Raw genomic sequence first — 24,007 nt, forward strand, 5'->3', positions numbered from 1 at the left:
TTAGGTTAGATATTAGAAGAGGTTTAGGTTAGATACTAGAAGGAATTTCTTTACAGAGAGGGTGATCAGACATTGGAATGGGCTGCCCAGGGAAGTAGCGGATTCTTCATCCCTGGAGATTTTTAAAAAGAGACTGGATGTGGCACTCAGTGCCATGGTCTAGTAACCGCAGCGGTAGTGGATCAAGGGTTGGACTTGATGATCTTGGAGGTCCCTTCCAACCCAGCTGATTCTAGGATTCTATGAGAGATCAGAACCAGGACTCGTAAAATACTTTAAGACTGGGAGAGAGATTGTCAGCTTATATTAACTGACAATTTGCCTGTAAATACTTTATTTCTTTTTTTTAAGGTTCACAAGATTCACAAAAAAAGTGCTCTAAATTACAGTAAGTTCATTTTACTAGCAACAGTGCTGAAAACACTCCTGTAAAATGTTTTCAAGAGAACCCATGTGTGAAATGTGTTAATTCCAAATATGCAGAGCATATACATATCAACTTTTATAATAAAAATGCTTCCATTAAAGAACCTTCTGCTTCAACAACCTCTTAAGAGACAAATCATTTGCACCTCAAAAGAAATGCATTAGACAAACACGATGAACGTCAGTACAGAAAGTATATTCACAATAATCTACAGCTTGCCACTAAAATAGTAACAGCATATGCACATTTTCCCACAAAATTCAGTACAAGATTACAGATCTGAGAAACATGCACTACTATACAAAATTTAATGCATATTCTTATTCCAGAATTGATGTATTAAGCTTCAGTTCTGAGATAGCTTGCAGAACTCAAATAATTTACTTGATCACAACTGACAGAAGCAGAAATGAAGCTACAGATTTACTTTCAAAACTATGTTCTCTTTTACCACAAAGACTTGCTACTTCTCTCAGAAACCATTTCCCCTCTGAGAATACTGAGTCAGTAGTATGTAATTGATTACTTCAGGTATCTGTTATTTGCAGAGGCATAGCATGGCACGAACTCTTATAAAACTTCCCAGTGTTTCTTGCCTAATCTATATAAATTTAGTATATGACTCTAAATACTATAAAATACCATAACAAGATGGGTCAAATGCACTTAATCAGTGTAAAAATATTAAAATCAATCATTACAATATTTTTTCTATTAGTCAAGAAATAAAAGGGGTTTGAAGCCAAAGTGAAACAGGATTTGGATATTCCTTAAATTCTATTTCAGATCTCAAAATCACTACAAATGTTCTTCTCTCCCTCTCAGTTTTGGTAGCACAATTTTTTTTCCCCTACTATAACCTTAAAGCTTGGAGCAACCACCTTCTTAAATATATTCATGTTTCTCCTCCCTCACCCCAGTAACTGTGCCCTTATAACAATCTTATTTGTTTGCATTTGTACCAATTGTCTCCCACAGACCTATTTTTACTCAAATTTTAAAAATTATCATGACTGCAACAACAGACTGTAAGCAAAACTCTCCATTCTATATAACATGAAGCAGCACTGTAATTTGCTCTATGTACAGAAGAAATATTGGACAAGCAGGTGGGGTAGTTCTAGTAGCTCCTATTCCATCATCTTTCCTTAGCATCATCAAATTCAATTCTCAACTCTGAAATATTATATCTGTTTGCATATTTATGTTTTAAAACACTTCAAGCACATAAAAATACAGTAAGTGTTCAGGGGTGATGAATTTCTAGGCACTTCATTTTCATTTTTTTTCTACAGAAATTCTGTAAATTCTTTTAAAAGTCTCATTAGATATCACTGTGTCATGGCCTGAACCACTTCATGGCAAGGGCTAAATGATATCTTTAATGGCAATTACAAAAGTCTTTCAGAGTAATGAAGATCTATTACACTGTTACCATGATTTGTATTTTAAACAAGATAGATCACCTCAGTTGTACAATACTCTACAACAAATTTCAAATGTTTCTGTACACAGCAACAAAGGAGTGACTTTTATTGTCACAGAGAAAATAAACTGCCCCTGGGAGAAAGTAAGAGCTGAAAGGTGAGTGCTAAGTTGTCAAGACCAGTACAATGCTCAGACAACTACAGTGAGAAAAGACCAGTGGATGACAAAAGTTTAAGCAAAGGGAAAACAAAAAGACTTGTTCGTGCAAAAGGTTTGATTTCAGAAGATTTTTTAATAACATTTGCAAAAAATTTAATTGTTCCCTCACATTTAAAATAAATTAATGGACTCTTTGGGCTGTAAAGCCTGTTAGCTATTTAAGGGATTTATAGTAAAATTAGTAATATAATTTTCCTTAATAAAGGGAGTAGTTAAGCTGGAAGTGGTTAGAACAAGTGCTTCTTATGTCTCAGACACTATTTTGTGACTGTGGTCATACCTATGTCTATGTCAGTTTATCCACCTGAGTATAAGTAAAATAAAACAAGCATTAGTAAACATTTCTTTCAGGAGCATTTCAGACCTCACAGACATGTAGTAGGAAAATGCAAAAAAATATGAGGAGAGATTAATAAGACTCCAATAACTCTAGAGGCACACTTCAACACGCCAGGTTATATATCTGTCACCCAATTTCTGCACTTTTTTCAAGCAGCTGAGGGCATTATATGACACCTCATCTCCTGAACTGCAGAGAAATGACAAAAGAACTAATCTGTAAATAAGTGAGAGATACATAAGCAAACCTTTCTCATACCAGAAAGACTCTAAAAATTATTAGTAGTAACTGACATGTTTATTTGGAATGACAATGTTTTCTGGAAAAAACATACTGGTTTGGTTTGGTTTCTTTTTTAACCAGAAGTCCTCACATTCACCTTCATGGACAGATTACAGTGAAAACTGAGTAAAGAATGTGATTTTCATGGGTCCTGCTTAAATCAATGGAATTCTAGTGGTTACTAGTGGTCACAACAGTTTCAGCATATGAACTAAAACACAGGATCGGCACCTTATACATAGATTAAAAAAATAAACAATTTTTAAAAAATCTTTTTTGCTATGGATTAGACACTTTCTGCAAATAAACAAAACACTGCAATTTCTACTAATCCAAAATTCAGGATTTTGTTATGAAACTCTATGAAAATCCCCCAAGGAGGACTGCTGAGGAGATATGCCCGTGTGACTTGAACTTTTGAAACCTCATAAAAAACCCCAGTTAATAATTACAACATTTGAAAGGTGAGATTCTTAGGACTGAAAGTAGTCATTTACAGCCACACCACAGTGTTACAGGTAGCATTGGTAGGGTGCTTATCTGAGTGACAGCAAGATTTTAGTATCTACTATTCTGAATCCTCAAAAAACTAAATAAACTATATGAAAAACAGAAATCTCAGATTTCAAATTAAACTAATGGGTAGTTGCTGGCATTGAAACCAAACTAGGTTGCTCCTAAATCAGAAATAAAAAACTATTTCCTACAATTATATTTATTGTAGGACTAGTAAGGTGTTTGGTTTAGAAAGTTTACACATTTTAAAAAACGTGCTAGATCTGTATCTGCAGTCAATTAGCAGACAGTAAATAAAAGCAGAAGGTTTAGTATATTTTTTGCATGTTTAGTAGGAGTTTTTCCCCACTCAAAAAAAATATTTTCCACTTTGTCCCAAGCATTATTTTTTTTATATTCAAAGTAATATAGAAAAAAAAAGGTTCCTGGTCAGTACCCAGTAATCTGCAAAAGTCTACACCATGTACCAAACAGAAAAAATGTAATAAACTAGAAGTCTTTTAGCAGTTCTTTGGAACTTTCTTTCAAAGACGTTTCTATTTTCAAAAAACCACAGTGATGTTACATCACACATACCTCTTCAGTGCTTTTACCACAAGCTAGTCATATGTCAAGAAGTCCCTGTGTGTGCAAAGCATTAAAAACAGTAGATGTAAATTATTCCATACAGTATAGACATGCATCCTGCAAGTAGCTATGAGCATAAAAACTTAGATTACAGCATCATTTTTATTAGAAACACAACTACAAGAATAAAGGAAGTAAATAGAACTACACCGATTTTTTGTTATACTTTGGTCATGTAGAGTTATCCCATGCAGATGTTCTGGAAGCTCAGAATGCAAGTTATGAAGTTTAAAAAAGAAACAAATAATCTTTCAGATTTCCCTGAATATTCTTGAACTAAAATATCCAATAAGACAGAATTGGCAATATTCTCATAATCTTTTTACTTTTCAAAATTAAAATTCAGTAGTAGTGCATATACATTCAACAGATACAATACATTTAATAACATATTCTTCAGCTCTCAATTTCTTTCTCAATACAGTCAATGCATTAGGAAACAACTGCAGCAGGGACAGCTCACATAAGCCACTGTTCTTGTTCTTTTCTGTACTTCTCAGACCACTTCTGAGTAAGCTCTAGGTAAATATTTGGCTTATGCGGTTTATAATCAAGGTAAACCACCTGTCCAGTCCGTTTAGGGACAGCTTTTTCAATCTGAGTTCCCTCGTGCCATTCATTAAAAGATGTAATGGAGATAATTTCCGGTCGGACCAGAAGGGCTGCGCTGAAGGCAGTCTCATAGTACTTCCCATTGACACGATTACGGGTGTTGTGGTTGTTCCACGGTCGGATACTGGTATCTATATAGCCTGGGCCCACACTTGGAATAAACATTAAGTTGTTACTATCACAAAAGGCTTTTAAACCTGCCCAATTATGATGAGATGAGCCATAGGAGAAGCCATTGGTGGCAAAGTACGTGTACATTCCATCAAAACCACTTCTGTGAATGTCATGCTTATGTCTTTCTTCTACAAGAAGTGCAATGAATAACGCATCATACGGAGTATTTCGAATACTCTGGGATCCAGAAACAGTTAGCAGATTTGCCCATATTTCAGGAATTGTTACGTAAGAATCGTAAACATAAAACATGGGAAGAAATTTGCCTGTGCTGGTCTTCTGCCTGTAAAAGGCCGGATGGCCTCCGTATCTATAAAGCAAACAAGTATCGTTAAGACAAAATTTGCCATTTGGAAAATACTGTTGAACAACCTGAGTTGAAGACTTTTCCTAAAAACTAATTTAAATAGACAGGGCATAGACTTCAAAACATAGCAATCCATATCCACTCTCAGTCCAGTGTTTGCTGAAGTATCAAATAATGAATCTTCAAAGAACCTTTCAACTACTACAGATTAGTAACTGTCCTGGCTTTGGCTGGAACAGGGTTAATTTTTTTCTTAGTAACTGCCACAGTGCTGTGTTTTTTTGATTTAGCATGAAAATAACATTGATAACACACTGATGCTTTGGCTGTTGCTAAGTAGTGCTTACCCTAAAGCAAGGACTTCTCAGTGTCTCATGCTCTGCCAGTGAGGAGCTGCACAAAAAGCTGGGAGGAGCATGGCCAGGACAACTGACCTGAAGTGGTCAAAGGTATATTCCATACTGAAGAATGTCATGCCCAGTATATAAACTGAGGGAGTTATGTGAAAGGGGGTTGAGCGTTGCTCAGAGCTGGCCTGGTGGTCTGCAGGTGGTGAGCAATTCATCTTGGGTACTGTTACTCTCTTTCCGTCTCTTTATTGTTAGTGCCACTAATAATACTATTAGCGTAATTATTATAATATTATTTTGTTTCACTCGTTAAATTGTTCTTATCTCAACCCGTGAAGTTTACCTTTTCCTTCTCATTCACCCCACAGTGCTATGGGGCAGGGGGGGAAGGAAGCAAGCAGCTGTGTGGTACCCTGCCGCTGGCTGGGGTTAAACCACAACAGTAACTTAGTGTCAAATTGTGCTACAGTTATTAGTTTCCTCTGAAGGGTAATTCTACAATTCAGTATGAAATAAGACGGTCTAAGCAGCACTGATAAACAAGACAACTAGCAGCTACACAGAATTTGACAAGATGAATTAAAATCACTAGAGGTCAACACATTAAAGCTCTAGGTGCTAGTTTGCCATTATAAAAATGTATATTTAATTTATATATCACGTGGTTAATATTTTAACTGCTTTAATGTGAAGTATCATGACTTATAGTATTAACGACCATTGAAAGCAATTTACACTTGAGTATCTATGTAAAGTTCACATTTTAATATTTAAAAATATTGAATATTTAAAAAACAGACTGAGTTTTGCACCACTGAAATATGAACAAAGTTCCTTACAGTTCTCTTCAGTCTCAGTAGATCTTTATATATTCTTAGAACTTCTACATCATATGCATAAGCCCCCTAAACCAGCATGTAACAAACCCCAAAGGAAACGATCCCAAAACGACTCACTTGTCAATGATGTACTTGACGTTGTGGTACATACTGCGATCATCTCTATCTTTGTAAGGTTCAATATGAAAAGTGACCTGAAAGGTGAAAACGTAAAAGCAACACAAACGTAAAACACTATTGAATACATGGGCACTGTGTATTAAATGAAGCAAGTACCAGTCACAAAAAATATACTTCTTCCTTACAGACCAAACATTTTCACCAATACAACTCCTGCACTGCTAAGATTAGAAGCTTCAGATCCCAGGAAGATTGGTATTAAAGTAAATATTTAGGGTTTTTACATTAAAACAAAACACTGCTTTTGTATTCCCTAGGCTATAGCAAGTGGTAATCACGCTTCAGAAAACTTGAAAAACTATAGAAACTAAAAATGGAAATAAAAAAATTATTTGAATGTCAAAGAACTAATTAACTAATGAAACATTTTTAAATTTAATTTCTAACCAATGTATTAAATTTGCTATAGATAATGCTCTGTGGATAGTTTTCAGTGTCAAAATAGATTTTAAGATATGGGATATGAAAACTTTAATTTAAAATTTTATAGATTTATCCAGAGCAATAAGCTCTTGCAACTACATCTAATATAATGTACTGTTACTGCTCTGAATGTCAAGCTTGGAGGTAATGGAATTAATTAACCTATATATGTGAAGTAATTCCAATGTAAAAATGCATTTGTATTCAAATATACATTTACGGAAGAGTACATTACCTTAATCAAAGCAACTAGTTTTTCAGAAGCAATTTCAGAACAAAATGCATTTAATAAAGTCTTTGACAACTTTGCAACAGTAGAAAATTTCCACTGTGGAGCCAATATCTATCTCTATTAAGTAGAAACAATAGAAAAATAGTATCAGACTAAATCACTAGGACAGATAGTACAGGTTGAAGAGCACTATAATTTCATCTTTTATTTCCAACTATCAATACTAGGCAAATCAAAGGGGCATATCTTTTCACAGACTTTTATTTAGCAGACATAATAGAAATGTATTTTAGATATTGGTTTTTGTCTACTGACACTCCTAACATTTACTGTAATAACTTACTAATGCAAGAATGTTTAAAAACATTACAGTGAAGGTAGCATTTCCTAGTAGTATCTACACTGAATATCTGTATTCCCATAATTATTTCAAGCAGTAACAGCAGCTTCATTCATATTCCAATCATTATCACACTATTGCATGCATTTTTCTTGGTAGCTTATTTCATTTTTCCTTTGTTCCTTTGATACTTGGATGTTAACAAATTCTTTAGATGAGAGCAAGGTGATGACCTGAAAATACTTTTTTTCTTTCATTTTAATAGTTTGCTATTACATAGTGCAACCTATGTCCCATAATGCAATTCACACAGTATTTTTGACAGTTTCAAAATTACTTCTGTATCTGATTTATCTTCCTACTTTCCTCCTGCTTGCCAAGGAATCTACAGTTGCTCCCATTGACAGGAAATTTCTCTGAGAATCTGCAACTTGCATGACCAACTAAAACCAGAGCTTATGAACAGGCTGTGTTTTCAGTACAGAGTACAGCAACACCCTCCAGAGATGAAACACATACAGCTACTTAAAAACTCAAATGTATTACCTGGTAAGATTAAAATGCAATGCACATTTTCATTATCACAAAAGGAAAACACAAGTTTTATTCTGAAAATAATAATAATAATAAAAAAAATCAAACAACAATTTTAGATTCTACTGATCAATTCACGTAATCTTTATTTGACATGATATTTCACCCATTTCAAGAAGGCAGCAACATAGCCTTTCTATCCTGTCATACCCTGTAATAACCATAAAGTCAGAGCACCATCTCTCCGACCTTACAGTCCAAGGCAAAAGTTCCTGGTAACTTCTGGGATAAAGACATTCATTCAAACTAGATCTTCTAAATCTGCCTTTATTACTCATAGATGTTTGCTCGTGATCTCTATGATGAGGCGCCAGCAAGTTATGAAATGCAAAACATGAAGACAGTCCTTCTTCTTTCTCAAAGTTCCTTAGTTTATAGATCACTGTATTCCATAGTATTTTGTAAAATGTAATACTTCCTTCAACTCCTAAGCCTCATTGGAAAACAACATATCATCTTATTTTAAAAACTGTTTCCTGAAAAGAAACAGAAAATAAATACCCACAACACTATACCTTAGATTCTGCATGCTAAAGCAGATTACAATATTTATTCTATTTATAAGGCAATATTTCTCAGGTCCTACCAAAATTCAGTGCAATTCTAAGGCTTCTGTGACCCAAAAGAAGTGCAGCATAATAGGAGACAGAAACAGAAGCCACTATTATATGACAGGCTTCCCTGCCCTACACCTTGAGTAAAAGTAGTAAACTCTTAGCAAGGTTTACTTTCCTAATCAGTCCTATTTTATCATCTAAAAATACTTTACCTTTAGATTATATTTGTGTGCATAGTCCAAAATAACAGGCACCAAATCATCAGTTGGTTCTCCATTTTCATCAGCCATACCTGGTGGGTACCATGAAAGCACTATTACACCTGAAAATACAAAACTTCAGTTTTAATTCATGTTGTTTAACATATTACATGTACACTACTGTAACACGTAATGTTACATGAGTTAAAATTATTGTTTGATGCGAAACCTACATAATATAAATCAGAATCTCAAATTACTTTTTAACTAGTTAAAAAAATCTCAGTATTCTCAGAGTGTATTTTAACTCCTCTCTTTGTTTACAGGACTACAAAATAAACAGTGGTTAGATCATCTGTCAAGGGAACAGATCTGTGCTCAGCATCCTAAGCCCAACACTCAAAGCCATTCCCTCCCACTTTTCAGCACAGCATTCTAACCTTCAGTTTGTACCAGGAGGAAAAGAGTGCTCCCCAATAAGGCATTATAGCTATGCCAAAATAGAGCCAGAGAATATGAAGATACGCAGGGTATATGTATAACACAGGGTTATAGAACAGTCAAGAGGAGAGGGCTATGCATGTGATGAAAGATTCTGACTTTATAAAAATTTATTCTCCAACATATTTCTTCATTGTACCTCTGGCTCTACTACAAAAAAAATCATTCAATATTAGAAGCAGTGACTGTAATCCCACAACCTTCCTTCTTGCTAAAAGCAGTTACTCTGGTGTAATCCACACTTACAAGCATGTCAAATTAGTTTCTAAATTTATTATCTTCAAGAATGCTTCAGTAACTCTCAATAACTTAAGTATGTTACTAGTCCTGCGAAAAAAAGACAACAAATAGAATGACCTGGTACTGTAAATTTTTCTGAAGCTCTCCATGAAAGCGAAGAACACATACCTCTTCAGAAAGGCTAAACCCTTTCCTTCTAAAATAAAATGCTGTCAGATAAACAAATTAGATCTTTTAGATGTGCAGCTGGAAATAATGTCAAGAAGAAGGTAAGTCTGAAAAAAATACATAAAATAACTGATGTAGAAATATTTTCCTAACAATGTTATTTAAAACATATGGAAGAATAAAGCAATATGATTCTTTTTCACTAGGTAAAGATTTAAGTACACAAACAAGGTCACTGAGATAGGAAGTACATACTCTAAATTCCGCCTACTTTGCTAACATTATAACATTTCTGACTAAAAATTTCCAAACAAACAATTCCAGAATTAGGAAAAAGAAAGCATAAGTTAGAGTCAATACACAATCACGTTCTAACATCCAAACCAGAAGTCTGAGCTCACCATACACAGGAGGTAGTTCAACTGTCTCCATTCCCTCCACACTTCATCAAAAAGTGAATCACAAGTAACACTATCACAAGAGACAGTCTGCTCAAGGACAAGAAAAATGCAATATTTTACTGCATTTTATCACATTATCTTTTATTTTATGCAAAAGAAAAGGACCAAATTCAAATGAGTAAGATGGAAAGAACAAGCAGAACAGTAGCAACAACTTGGGTATCTTGAATACCTCCAACGAGACTCTTCTATACCTTTAGGAAACACATAAAAGTTCAGGCAACGGAATTGCTGATCAAGGAACCTAAACTCACATTTGCATTGATCTTTCCCTGAGAAAGATTACTTAACATTTTCTTTCCCATGGTTAAAAAAATAAAGTTATGTACCACTTCAGGAGTCTAAAAGAGAATGCACTTGATGCTAAAAACAATATTAAAAATGTTTCAAACCTTAATGATTAGGTGAATGAAAGTGATTCAGTACAAGGTGATTAACAGTCTGAATAATGCTATGAGCTCTGGTCATGTTGCTCCAACTATATTTACAGAAGCATTCAGAGTTTAATATTAGCATATACGACTGCTAATTTAAAGAGGATTAACATAAAAAGGACCAGAAAGTTCAACAACAAAGAATGACCAAAAATATATTGAATATTCTTATGTATATAGTTCATCTTATTGAGAGAAACAGAACATCAATTTCTATTTAAAGAAGATACTTTTGGACAATTAATGAATTAATATCTATTTGTTAGTGCATACACAGAATTCAGAGAAAAAAAACCACTCAATAATTGAACAGACTGCTCCATAACCATGTTAACACGATTTTCTGAAACCTGGTCTTAAAACTGAAGTATAAAAATTTAATACACAGGCTATATATTCCAGAAATGGTTTCTGTATTTTCCATATACGTTATCAGTGCTTAACAGTAAGTCACAAAAAACATGTACCTAACTACTAATACTTTTCTTATATTTCTGTGCTGCTACACTCATCAGACAAAGCTCTGAAGATGTAGGTTTCGGCTGGGGGTTAAAACTCAGATACAAAGACATTTACTAGTTTCAGACCATTTCCTGAATTACACAGAAAAAAAAAAAAAAGGAAGAATGGGTCAGTTGTGCTCATTGGCACACATAAGGCTGGATAAATGAACAACATGCTGAAATGTTAACACTCATTACCAGTTGAAGCTGAACGCATTTGTTTCATGTGGGCTTCTATGACAGTAGGGTCTTTGGAACTGTAAGATCCGAGTTCAGGATAAAAGTTGGCCCCAATGTCCTCAGGAGGATTATGCCTTCCCTTTGGATAATTGTTTGCAATTTTAGGATCCCAATGCGGCAACAGTGGATGGTTCCAGTGAATATATTTACCATCAAACTGTGGATTCCCATACCAAGTATAGTAAAATATGTGAAAGTTATAATTAGGAGAAGACAGCTCCTCTTCCAGTTTATTTACAGGAGGCATAGATGCTTTCATAGTATTGACAGCAATACTGTGCAAATTACTGACACGTGTTACAGTATCTCCTTGAACCCTATTCAGTGAATTCTGCTTACTGTCTAAGAGAACTGTTCGTTGTTGAAGCTCAGGCAACAAACCAAGTCCAAATGGATCCCCAAAGCCAGCTCTGTCAGGTCTCAGCGTCTTCAAAGCCATCATTATGGAGCAAATAAACAAAATAAAAAGCAACAAAATGATGCATGTTCTTCTGCGAAATCTTGCCATGATGTCATAGTTCAGAATCCCAACAGAAGGATTTTGGCCGCAACTGATCAAAAGACAAATATTTTAAAGTCAGATTTCTTATTACCTAATTCAACAGTATGAAATGCTTCACAAAGTCTCTACATAATAGAAATAACAAGGAAACAACTGCGATGCACACACTGACTGTGTAACTAACAGACCTTTGTGTGGGGGGACACAAACAAAACTCCATTTTTTTATTTGAGAACATGAGATTCTGAGGTTCTACCACCAAGGACTCAAATATTTCATAAAATATCTTACTTTTGAACTTCATTGTTATCCTAACCCAGGTAAATACCACAAAATGGAAATTCTGGTTACATTATTGCAGAACTATCATGCTTTGACAAGTGCTATTCTGGCAGAAATAGCACAGAAAACAATTAAAAAGCAGAAGCCATGAAAGGAGAATAACACAGAACAAGAGTAAAGTACAAAATGGGATATGATGGAACTACAGCTTATGTTCAGAATGCAGGTTTCATTTACTAACCTATTTAGTGGCTTCAGACCAACCGCCTTGTTTAGTTACCCGATATATTAACTAAATACTTCAGCAAATTAAACTCAAAACAATAATGCTTTGCAACTTTATAGATCTAAGATTCTAATCTGTTTTCTGAATTATGTAAGCAAAAACCAAGATAGCATTAAGGATGTACCTCAAGCAGAAAGCCTGCAAGTTAGCTGCTGACAGCCAGTTAATACAATGTCAGGGCTAAACTCAAAACAAGACCAACCACACAGAGCAAGATTTGAGCCCTGAAAGTAGGGGGAAGAAAATCAGTATAATGGAATGCCCAATTGCTTTATTTATAACTTTAAGTCCTGTTCAACATTATCACAAGAGAACCACTGAAAAGGATTAACAAAATTTAGGTTACCATCGAATTATGTGGAACAAGATTATGCATAAAACTGACAACACTAAACTGGAAAACCTAAGAATAAATTTCTGATTCAAGAGCCAATACACATAACAGGGCTGTGATTTTGTATTTCTGCCAATGACCTCCAAATTTGAGAATCTTATTTTAATTTACTGAGATGTACACAGGTAATTTTAAGATATTTATAAAGTATCTTACCTTAATTTCCTGTTAATGCTCTTTACTGATTTTATAGTGCATTAACATATAGCTCAGTTGTCACAACACACTGTTTGCTACTGCTGCGGTAATTTTAGATGAGGAATTTTAGAATATGCTTTTCAACAATATAGCCTAAATTGGGTTAGCAGTAATACATTGCCAAAAAGGGAAGTTCTGCTTCCATTTCCAATATTAATCCCTTCATCCTACTGTCTACTCCTAGTCGCTCCTGCGATTCATTTTGTTTTCACACTAAGGTCACTCATTCACTTTAACAGCAAATCCCTGTTAACATTTCAAAAATAAACAAGAAAACCGTTGTGCACTCTGACCTTGTTAGAGAGATGACTCAGCTGAACAAGTATCATAGCGCTAAAGTCAACAAAGAAGAACAGAGGGAAGAAGGCAAGAGTACGAAAATTATGTTGTTCATTTTGCCCAACTGGATTGTGAAACCATACCTTTGGCTACTGCCAGGAAAAATGATTTTACGCCATATATGCTTATAGTACTTAAGACTTTGAATTAAAATTTTGTATCATTTTACATCAAATTACAGGGTTCTTATTCTATAGCTAACAGTCCATCCCAAGATCTTAGAATTTCGTCAAAGAAATTATCTGGAGTGCAGAACATCTTTCTTCTAATAAGAAATTAAATACATTCAAACTACTCCTACTACTTTTCATGACCTTTTCAGTCTTCTTTTAAGTATATTATGCTACCCCTCCCTAGTAGTTTAAGTCAATTTTCAGATTAGACAAACTGAAATTTTCTAAATGATCACGATTTTTTTAAAGAAAACAATATTATTCACCAGGCTAATGTATTAATGAATCAGTTTAATTTAACCCAGGTGCTACTGATTTTCATCAAGCAACATACAGGATTGCCAGTGATAAACTACTTCTGCATTTAATATTTTATCTCTTCTCTTCTGTAAAAAAGAATTCATGACTGCAGTGTCTATAATTAGAATGTTCATAAGGTTTTTCATTTGGGTTTTCCTATTCCATATCAAAGAAACAGTTCTTTTTTTATTCTTTGCTTGACGTATCTGCTACTCAATTCCTCCTATTTTGATTAAGATTTCACTATTATAAAGTGCTTTTTCTGAAGTCAGGAATTGATCTTAGTGCTCCATGTTCTTATTTCAACAAGTATTTTTTCAATGGAATATTTCTCATTAAAGTATGCTGAAAAACGAGCAGCACGCTTATAAATATTTGATGAGCATCAAGACAGACTCTGGTCTAGCATAGCATATTATGAAGACCCAGTATGCTTATACAGAAGCTCAGCATCAAAGTGAAAAGTTTCTAGAACAAGCAATTGATATCTATGGTAAAGGCTTCTGTTTTGGGAAGACATCAGTCTCAATGATGATATAATTTAGCCCTGGCATAGACACATATACTGTAAAAGCTGCATTGAAGAGCTACAGGTAAGCAGTGCTTCATATGTCTTTTATTCTTCTTCAGATCTACTTTTCAGAGACAGAGGCAGATAAATTACCCTCATCAATGCTGGTGCCACAGCAGAATGGTAACATCAGGGAAAAGAACACATTTCTGATTCAACGGTCATTAAAGAAAGCATAGCTGTGATTTTGCATTTGTCATGGACATTCAAATTTTAAAGTATGACTGCAATTTACTGAGGTACATGTCATTCCTTTATACTTATAAAGTACCTTGCCTTGAACTTTCGGGTGCATTTGGATCTAACAGCAATTGCCTTTCTCTCTAGGAATAAGTCAGCCTGAATAACTTCAGCTTTATGCAGATTAACATCCTACAGTTACTCTGACTCAAAAGCTTTTGGATTCCTACTCCAAGTTTGTTGACCCATCTAGATGTACCAGCCAAAAATGTAAGTAGTTTGAGCTCTTTCTTTTGCCTACTAAATTAATTTTAAAAGAAAAAGCCATCTGTTACAGGTTAGAAGGAAGAATAAGTTAGTTTACATGTCTTTTGGTTTCTCCTTTAATGAGTACAGATACTACAGTTCCCTTCATTACACATCAGAAAAATATGAAGCTTTATCATGAAAGGGTAGAACCTATAATTCCATAACATCCTGTCCCCTTCTCAAAAAAAAAAAATCTGACACAGTTATTTTACTTTTTAGTGCATAAGCTCCTATACAGAATTAAAAGCACAAGGTAAATGTAATTGTATCTATCCTACTGTGACCATCCCTATTCCAAATTAATTTGTTTTTCATTGGTAATATATAGTATGAAACTCATCACAGCAGGCAAAATCTCCAGATGGTCTTCTTAAAACAACTAATACCCCCATGAAGAAATAAAAAAAAAGCATCTATGAAAAAACTAGAAGTATTTCCTTAATTCTTCCCCAAATTTAGCAGATAGTCTGTCTCAAGGATAACATCTCTCATTTAAGCTCTTACTTGACAGTACATTTTTTTTTCCTCCCTCATGGTAGCTTTTTATACCCCGAAGTTACTCTGCAGGCAAACCTTCTGTTTATCCTTTCCACCATATGAAGAAAAAAGTGTACAGATGGACAGATGATGAGAGCTTTTTTTCTCCAACTTGTTTCCCAAAATAAGGATGTTTCTTCAGTCAAAGAAAGCAAATAAAACAAAAACCAACCAACCAAAAAAAAAAAAAAGCTGAGGGTTTAATTGCCCTAGATAACTTTGGTCAGATGATTCTGACCAAACTCAAGTTTCCATGCCCTGCCCAATGGGTTTTGTTTTCCAGGTTTGCTGATTCCAAAAGAGAAATACACAGTGCAAAGTATGTTCAGATATAACAGATTCATCTATTTTAGTAAGAATGAGCGAATACTGTAATTAATTTAATCTGATGTTCCTTAAACACAACAAATGGATATCCAATACAGAATAGAGGTCTGAAAATCTGATCAAGTGTAAGGTCATCCAGAAGTCACTGAGGCTGGTAGATCATGCATGGAATCAAAACTTCCAAGCTTATGTTCTGCTTTCTTTTTCTCTAAGAACCTGAAAACTCTGAAGTGACAGATGACCTCTACAGAGAGCTGCAGCTCCCAGGCCTTAAAGGCCCTTGATTCTGGAGCTACAGTGCAGACGTGCACCTAGAAACATTACTTTGGTTCCCAAGTGATTGACCAGGTGAGATTTTGTAAACTTCCCTGAGGGCTGATAACAGTGTCTAAACCACTATATTTACATAGCACATTCCGGTCTCGGGAATACATATAATAAAAGCAACAAAAGCTGACCATATGTTTCTCGTAAATGTTTCCAGCATTAGAAAAAAAAACAACAGGGAATTTCTCAAAAAGTCTCTGCATATGAAAAATCTTTTTCTAAGTTTTTTTTTTTTTAATACCTTGAAAATCATTAACGATGGAAGAAGACATTAAATATGGCCTTTATAGCTGTGCTTACATACTAAAAAGATATCCTTTTAACCAATTCCAATAATAGATTTCTTTTTGGCCCACTCAATTCAGAAAGAGGTATTTGAAATATGACAATCCTAACACGGATCACTCAAAAAACAGAAATGTGACTTGAATTTAAGAAAGGCAGCAGCAGTAACAAAACACAATCTTCCTGGATTCTTCATTCTAAACAAAGGTGGTAAGGCAGCGTTATATTATATATAAGTATTTGACCTCGACATGCCAACGTTCTTCTACTTTGAAAGGACATGGAAACACACACCTAACTTTGAGCAGGTACAGGCCATGAAAAGAAAGCGACCTTCAGACAGCTCCATCACAGGGAGCTATCTGCGAACCCGCGCCCGGGGCAGTTCATAGCACGGGCAGCTGCACAGCGAGGCTTTCCGACACGAGCTGAAAGTGACAGAGGGGAGCGAACCCAGACGGCAGAGCCTGCTCCCCTCGCCTGAGCCAGCCACCGCATTTCGAGCGTTCGCACTTCTCTGCCACAACAGGGGCATGAGCCGCGGGCGGGAGGAGACGCGGGGCTCCCGCAGAGGGAGGAGGACAGAGGGAGGGCACCGCCCGGGGGAGCTCCGGCCCCTCCGACAGCGGCTGCGGGCGGGGGCGGGCGTCGTCCCTTCCTCTCCCAGACACTTTCAGCCCTGTGGAGCCCCTTCCCCAGTGGCCGGGGCCGGGCGCGGGCTCCTGTGGAGGGCCGCGCCGTTACTCACCCGCGGGAGGCAGGGGCGCTGCCCGAGGCCGGTCGCGGTTCCCGCGGGATAACCCGGACAGGCCGCGCCGGGCCGGTCCCGCCACTTCAACGGCGCCGGGCGGCAGCCGCGCGTGCGCCAGCCGGGGCGCATGCGCGGGGCCGGGGGGCCGGGCGAGGTTTGGGCCGGCTGAGGCTTGCGCAGGTTCCCCGTAATCCCTTGGGGGGCTTGCGCTGAGCTCACTGCCTTTTCCCTCTGGGAGGAACGCACGTGCGCCGCTGCTGAAATGCCCAAGGCAGCCGATGGGCTTTCAAATAGCTGCGTGGTTTTTTTCTTGCCTTTTTTTCTTTTAACTTTTTTTGTTTGTTTTACTTTGTTTGTTTGTTTGTTTTACCCAGAAGGCCTAAAAATCTTTCAGTTCTTTAAAAGCCTTTGCGGGATTGTTGGTTGCTTTTCAGCTGCGGAAGAGCTTGCTGAATGGTAACCACAAAATCACAAAAATCACAGAATCACTTAGGTTGGAAAAGACCTCTGAGGTCATCGAGTCCGACCTATGGCCCAACACCACCATGGCAACTAGACCAAGGCACTGAGTGCCATGTCCAGTCTTTCCTTAGCACCTCCACTGATGGTGACTCCACCACCTCACTGGGCAGCCCATTCCAACATCTGATCACCCCTTTCTGTGAAGAAACTCCTCACAATGTCTGACCTAAACCTCCCCTGGGACAGCTTAAGGCTGTGTCCTCTTGTCCTGTCACTAGTTGCCTGGGAGAGGAGACTGACCCCCCACGTGGCTACAGCTTCCTTTCAGGTAGTTCTAGAGAGTGACAAGGTCACCCCTGAGCTTCCACCAGGCTAAACAACTGAAGCTGCCTCGGCCACTCCTCACAGGACATGTGCTCCAGGCCCTTCACCAGTTTCATTGCCCTTCTCTGGGCAGAGATAGGCAAGTAATGGCTGGAGAACGCCTGTGGCTTGAATCTGTGGGCAATGCTGCATATAAGAGTGGCACCTCTGCACCCTAAGGGTGGTATTTTACATTAGAGTAGGGTGTTCAACACAGTGATACATTAACAAAGTCAGTACAGTGGGGTAATTGCCCACCCTTTATACCCTGTCAGCGGTATGGGAACAAATCAGGAAAAAATACATGGATAGAAGTGTGATGTATACTCATAAGTCATTTTGTAGTGTGGTGGGTCTGGCTGACCCAGAATTTATTTCCCCATAGTAGCCCTCTGCCGTGCTCTGCATTGGTAGCTAGAGGAGTGTTGATAACACACCCATGTTTTGGCTACTGCTGAGCACAGCATCAGCACTGTAACATTCCTTTCTCAGTAGAGGGTGAGATCCTGGGAGGGGCCACAAGTGGGCCAGCTGACCCACACTGACCAAGGGGATATTCCAGACCATATGACATCAACCCAGATATAAAAGCTGAGGCAAGGAGCAGGACCAGAGGCATTCCTTGTCTCTGATGGCTGATTGTTGCTTGTGCTGGAGCCCTGCTTCTCAGAGAAGTGGCCATCCATCGCTGCTTATGGGAAGTAGAGATTAACTGCTGGCTTCTGCTTTGTACACGTGCACGCTGCTTTTGCTTTCTTTTTTTGCATAAACTGCCTTATCACAACCCACAATTTGTGTTGTTTTCTTTTCCCACCTTATTTTCTCCCCTGTCTGGCTGGGAAGGGGAGGGACAGAGTGGCTGGGTGGGCACCTGGCATTCAGCCAAGGTGAACCCACCACATGTAGCTACATATAATTTTAATAATGTAAAAATAGTTTCACTGATGTTTTGTAACTTAAGATTTCATGTGTGCTTTACCCTTTTTATTTCTAAACAGTGAAATAGGCTATGAATAGTTTTCATAAGATTAGTAATCAAATCAATGAAAAAAACATTCTCATTGTCTACTGTAACATCAGAAGTAAAGAAGAACACTTGTGTATAAAAAATGTGGATTGACTCAATACAAGTTGTTGCATTAGATAAACAGCACAATCTTCTGATCAAATGAAAACATTTCTTTCCTCTGCCATATGGAAAATAACTGTAATGAGTTGGATCCCTGTGGTGTAGTTTGCCTGATTTTTTGTTAAGAATCTCTCTAAGCCATGAGAGAAAGTAGAGTGATCAGAATTGTGGTTTCATTGAAATCAATAGCAAAACTCTCATTAATTTCAACAGAGACAGTATTTGACCTCTTCTGTGAATGAAAAGACTTGGAATGAGTGTCTCATACTGTATCATACTGTAGATATAAACAAGAAAATTCAATAGCTCCTGTCGTTCTCTTTGAGTTCTTAGAAAATTGAAGGAATTGTTGCATGATGTTTTCTTTGTGTTGTCTGAGTGCTCTGATGAGAAAAATGTTTGCAGCAATTCTAATTTCTATTATTATTTCTTGCATGTATCCGAATAATTTCATTAACAGGGAATATGTTGTAAGTGATTCAGAAATGTCATGCTTTATTAATAAATGAGTTGGCATATGAATAGACTGGAGATCAAAATAACAAAACTTGATATCCATATAATTTCCTCACAGTCTTACCAATTTTTTCTTTACTGTTTTCTTTCTTTTGTTGTCTTCTTTCTTACTTCTGTCTTTTTTCTTTCTCCTTTTTTTTTCCTTCTTTCCTTCTCTCTTTCCAAAGAAAAGATAGTATAAGGGTGCTCTTCACTTCTATTTTATGGAGGACAGAACTTTAATTTTCACTTTCTCTTTACCATATAGGAGAACTCCTACTGTAACTAAGAAAGATTGTTTGAAAACAAGGTAATCAGAAAGTTTAAGAGTGTAAAAAGTAAATCTGAAGCTTCATTTGATCATGTTCCTTTAAGAGTATGTGTTTACAGGCTAAAAGTATACTAGTGTTAGGAAATAAGCAGAAAAATATTTAGAGGGGAAAATTCCTAACATTTGTTGTTCTGGCATAATTCTGGAGCATTTTTGCTGATCAGAGTCTACTGGCTAAGATTTCAGAAAGCAAAAAGAGGAAACCTGTATCGCACAATTTCTTCCAAGCCTTTCTGCATATTAAGGAAATGAAGTAATTATGCTCAGTTTAAGTTTAGGTGAAACAAAGACGTTAATATGATTGTGGAAATGTTATTGATTAACTTTCTTTTTTAATGTCTTGTGTTACATTTCTTTTTCCTCCTTGGTCTTATGATTGCTTATTTTTTCTGTGTTAGGTCAAGATGTACTTTTCCCTAGCCTGCTTTCTGATATTCTTATCCTTCCTGTAGTGTAGCTTCCATAATTTTCTCCTCCATTATATCCTATGTCTTCTCACTTTTTTTTATGGATATAATAGCTGTGATACACTTTTCTGGCTTCAGAACAAACACAAAAGAGGGAATAGTCTGTGCTCGTAGCCTTCCCTTCTGTTCTCAGTAATCCTGTGCGACTCCACAAATCTCTCTATTTCTCTTCCAGTAATCGCTCTTAATCCAGAGGTCCTCATTCGAAGTTTCATGGATCTCTGCCACTTCATCTGATACATAGCCATCCCTTTGAATTCTTCTTCCCAGAGCCTCTTATTCCTCCATCCCACATTTTTCCTGGGCAGAAGCTAAAGACAAACTGTCTTTTGTGCCACAAAAAACAGTGGCAAAGTGATGCTCCATTTTTCACTGAGAGTTTTCAGTAGCAGTGGAGGTACTGTAATATTTTGGTTGGATTTGGATATCTATACACATACTTTTTACAGGTTTCAAAAGATAACTTTGAAACAGTAAAAATTGGCTGTGCAAATTATTTAGAGCGATGAAAGCTTTGATTATGAAGACTTCAATAATACACAGCTAGGGACAAGGACATCTGTAGATCTTCAAACTGCGAATACAAGCAAGCTTTATTAAAGCTCATACTCATTTTCTGTCATGAAACTAATCCCTGGTTTAGAGAACCATTTATTGAATGGTTTCCTAAACTGTATGTGTGTCATGGTTTAACCCTGCTGGGTACTCAGCCCCACGTGGCCACTTGCCTGAGTAGGATGGGGGAGAGGGAATCAGAAAAGTGAAAAAACTCATGGCTTGAGATAAAGACAATTTGACAGGTAAAGCAAAACTGTGCACACAAGCAAAGCAAACAAGGAATTTATTCACCACTTCCCATCTGCAGGCAGGTGTTCAGCCATCCCCAGGAAAGCAGGGCTCCATCACATATAACAGTGACTTGGGAAGATGGGAAGACTAACAATCACTTTGGAGGTTCACCCTTCCTTCTTCTTTCCCCAGCTTTATATGATGAGCATGACACCCTCTGGTAATGGATACCCCTTTGGTCAGTTGGGGTCAGCTGTCCAGGCTGTGTCCTCTCTTAACACCCTGTGCACCCCCAGCCCCCTTGCTGGTGGGATGGGGTGAGAAGCAGAAAATTCCTTGACTCTGTGCAAGTACTGCTGAGCAGTAGTGAAATACAGTTATCAACACTGTTTCCAGCACAAATCTAAAACATAGCCCATATGTTTTTCTACTATGAAGAAAATTAACTCTATCCCAGTCAAAACCCCCACAGTATATGAGAGATTTGTTCCAGCCTTTCAGAAATGAAACTATTCTATACACATAGAAGTTATGTCAGTCTATTGAAGTTTTGAAATTTAGAAAACCTTTCACCTTGGAAAACAATGGGGTTTGCATAATTTTAATTTATGTTGTGACATTAAAAAAACCAAAACAATTCAACAGGGTAAACTAGAAAAAAGAGTTGTAATTATAGCCACTGATAATGTATTATACTCACGACAGAAAGACCCATTTACTTTTTGTGTATGAAGACAATGTATGCGAAAAGAAATTTCCTTCCCTTACAAAGAAAAATAATCTAATGTAGCTAATAATTTTACAAGGCCAAAATGTTGTATACTTTGTTAATACAGGAGTGCCTACCAAGCATATTGATCTGTGTAGCATTGTATATATTGGATTTTTATGAAGGTTATTCATTGGGCAATGAGTATGAAAAATACATTGCACATCACTTACGTTAGCATATCTTGGGATGTACTTTTTTTTTTTTTCATTTCATACTAGGTTTTAAGACCTTTCCTGTAAAGGTATAGCCAGATAAAGCATAACTCTTTATAGTACTCTTTTGTTAGAAATAAAGTTAGATAACATCTTAGAGGATGAGGGGAAAAATTTTTTTTCTCTCTGCCCATAAAGAAGATGGTAAAGAAAGAATTTAGGTATTGTTTTCAATATTTTCCCTGGAGTACTTCTCTATCTACAGATGTATTTTATTTGGATTCTCATCTCCTTCAGAAATTAGAAGGCTCATTTGTGCTTCCTCTCAGATTAAATGAACTGTGATGGGACAATGATGTTTTCTTCTGGCAGAAAACATAACTCAGCCCAGGTAATCTTGTGCACTGTTGTTTGGTTTTTTTTCCCAGCAATTGTGAGGAAGAAATAGTTCTTCAAAGGAAGAAGCATGTTCAGACCACAGGGTGATATATGCTTTAAGAATACCTGAGTTAGGCAGTACTGGTAAGAAAAGGAGCCAAAACAAGGGAGAGTTAAAAAAAAACATGACACAGATCCTGTGGGTACTCTTTAAAAACATAACCATTTGTATTCAGAGTGTTTCAATACCATTTAAGCATCCTTAGTTATGTTAGTATTAAGAAAGGAAATAAATTAGCTGAATAATATTTCATCACACTTAGAAGCGTAATCAAGCATTTCAGTTGCTAGTTATACATTAAAGCATACGAACTTCCAGAAGAAATAAGTATTTTTCTTATTGACATGCAAGACAATTTACAGGTAAAATGCAAGCACACATGCGTAGATTTTGCTTGCTGTATGTTCAAACAGTCTGTAGCCTTGTACTTTTAAGAAGCCCCATTTTAGAGTGCCAATTAAGTTTCTGAAGATACAGCAGCCTAGTGATTTTGTGATGTGGTCAGGATAGCTCTGCAGGGTGAAAAAAGTTCTTCTAGTCTTGTAAGGGACCCAATTAAGGTTGAGATTGCATAACCCACTGCAGAGTTAAATAAACCACCACCAGTGTTCAAGACTGTGAGGTTCAAAGGGATCAGGTACTTAATTGCTGCCTATACAAATCAATACTGTCATTAATAGTATGACTTCTTTTGTTTGGTGGAATGTCAGGATGAAAATCAAACAATGTTCTATGTTTGCACTTCCAACTTTTTCTAGCTCTTATTTTAGGAATACATGAATCACTGATAAATTTCACATTGAAACATGTAACTGTCATACTAAGGTGACTAGATTTTAATTTTGACTGCTAGGTACATGATTACTTTATACGTGAATGGATGGTAACAAATATACAATTTTTAATTTTTTTAAGGGATTGCTGGTTGACATAAAATATTTGTCTTATTTCCCAGTAAACAACTCTAAATGTTTTCATATATTAAACAAATATTGGCTCAAGGTAAACCAATATATATGCAGTATCTATGTAATATGCTATGCAGTATCTTAAACCACCAAAAAGTGTTGAATGACCTGATAATAGTGCAGCTGTGATGACAAAAGACTACAAAACAGTGTATATTCTACCTAATCAGACTGCACTGTTAAAGGTACTGGGATTGAAGGAGTCACAAAGGAATGGGAGGAAATATGTGGAATTAGACTATGGAATGAGAACCTCTAATAGTGGAAGCACTATAAAGCACAGATTTTCCTCATAAAGAAAAGAAAAAAAAATGTGTTCGGGTTAAAGTATTTGTGCCTTCCATTCCAGTTAGTTTGAGCTCATAAACTAGAATGGGAATTGTTTTACCATTTTTATTACAGTGTTGTTCTATAAAACAACATTTTTTTCCATCTGTATATCTACATGGATGTAACTGAGATGCATAAAACATTAGGTGCATACTACAGGCATAGAATCTGTTTTGTTCTATCAGCCATTCTCCACACAAACTGCACTTGGAGATCTATTCTACCTACAAAAATGTTTTCCTGTATTAGGAGTCTCATTTTGGAACACTTAGAATTTGGATTAGCGAAGCAAGATCACAGAGACCAGGAATTACTAATAAGGTGCATCAGTTCACAAAAAAAAGTCTGTTTGTAC

The 24,007-nt window shown here is 36.6% G+C and overlaps 1 protein-coding gene across 1 annotated transcript; it reads right to left on the bottom strand.

Moving 5' to 3' along the window:
- Positions 1-271: 271 nt before the first annotated feature.
- Positions 272-17,093, bottom strand: MANEA (mannosidase endo-alpha). Its single transcript, XM_064649939.1, has 5 exons — positions 16,953-17,093; positions 11,153-11,745; positions 8,660-8,769; positions 6,239-6,315; positions 272-4,935 (listed from the first exon to the last, which is right to left on the bottom strand). The coding sequence occupies exons 2-5, from the start codon at positions 11,700-11,702 to the stop codon at positions 4,299-4,301; spliced, it is 1,374 nt and encodes a 457-aa protein (XP_064506009.1). The 5' UTR covers positions 11,703-11,745; positions 16,953-17,093; the 3' UTR covers positions 272-4,298.
- Positions 17,094-24,007: the final 6,914 nt, after the last annotated feature.

This window comes from Pseudopipra pipra, chromosome 3, assembly GCF_036250125.1.
Source record: "Pseudopipra pipra isolate bDixPip1 chromosome 3, bDixPip1.hap1, whole genome shotgun sequence".
NCBI classification, from domain to species: domain Eukaryota; kingdom Metazoa; phylum Chordata; class Aves; order Passeriformes; family Pipridae; genus Pseudopipra; species Pseudopipra pipra.

Bases quoted from the DNA above. Each gene is read 5' to 3' on its own strand.
- MANEA (XM_064649939.1), bottom strand. From the start codon at position 11,702: ATGGCAAGATTTCGCAGAAGAACATGCATCATTTTGTTGCTTTTTATT. The intron at 8,770-11,152 runs GTAATGAGTGTT...TTGTATTTTCAG, and splicing joins AATGCGTTCAGCTTCAACTG to GTGTAATAGTGCTTTCATGG. The intron at 6,316-8,659 runs GTAAAGTATTTT...TTCACCTTTCAG, and splicing joins CACACAAATATAATCTAAAG to GTCACTTTTCATATTGAACC.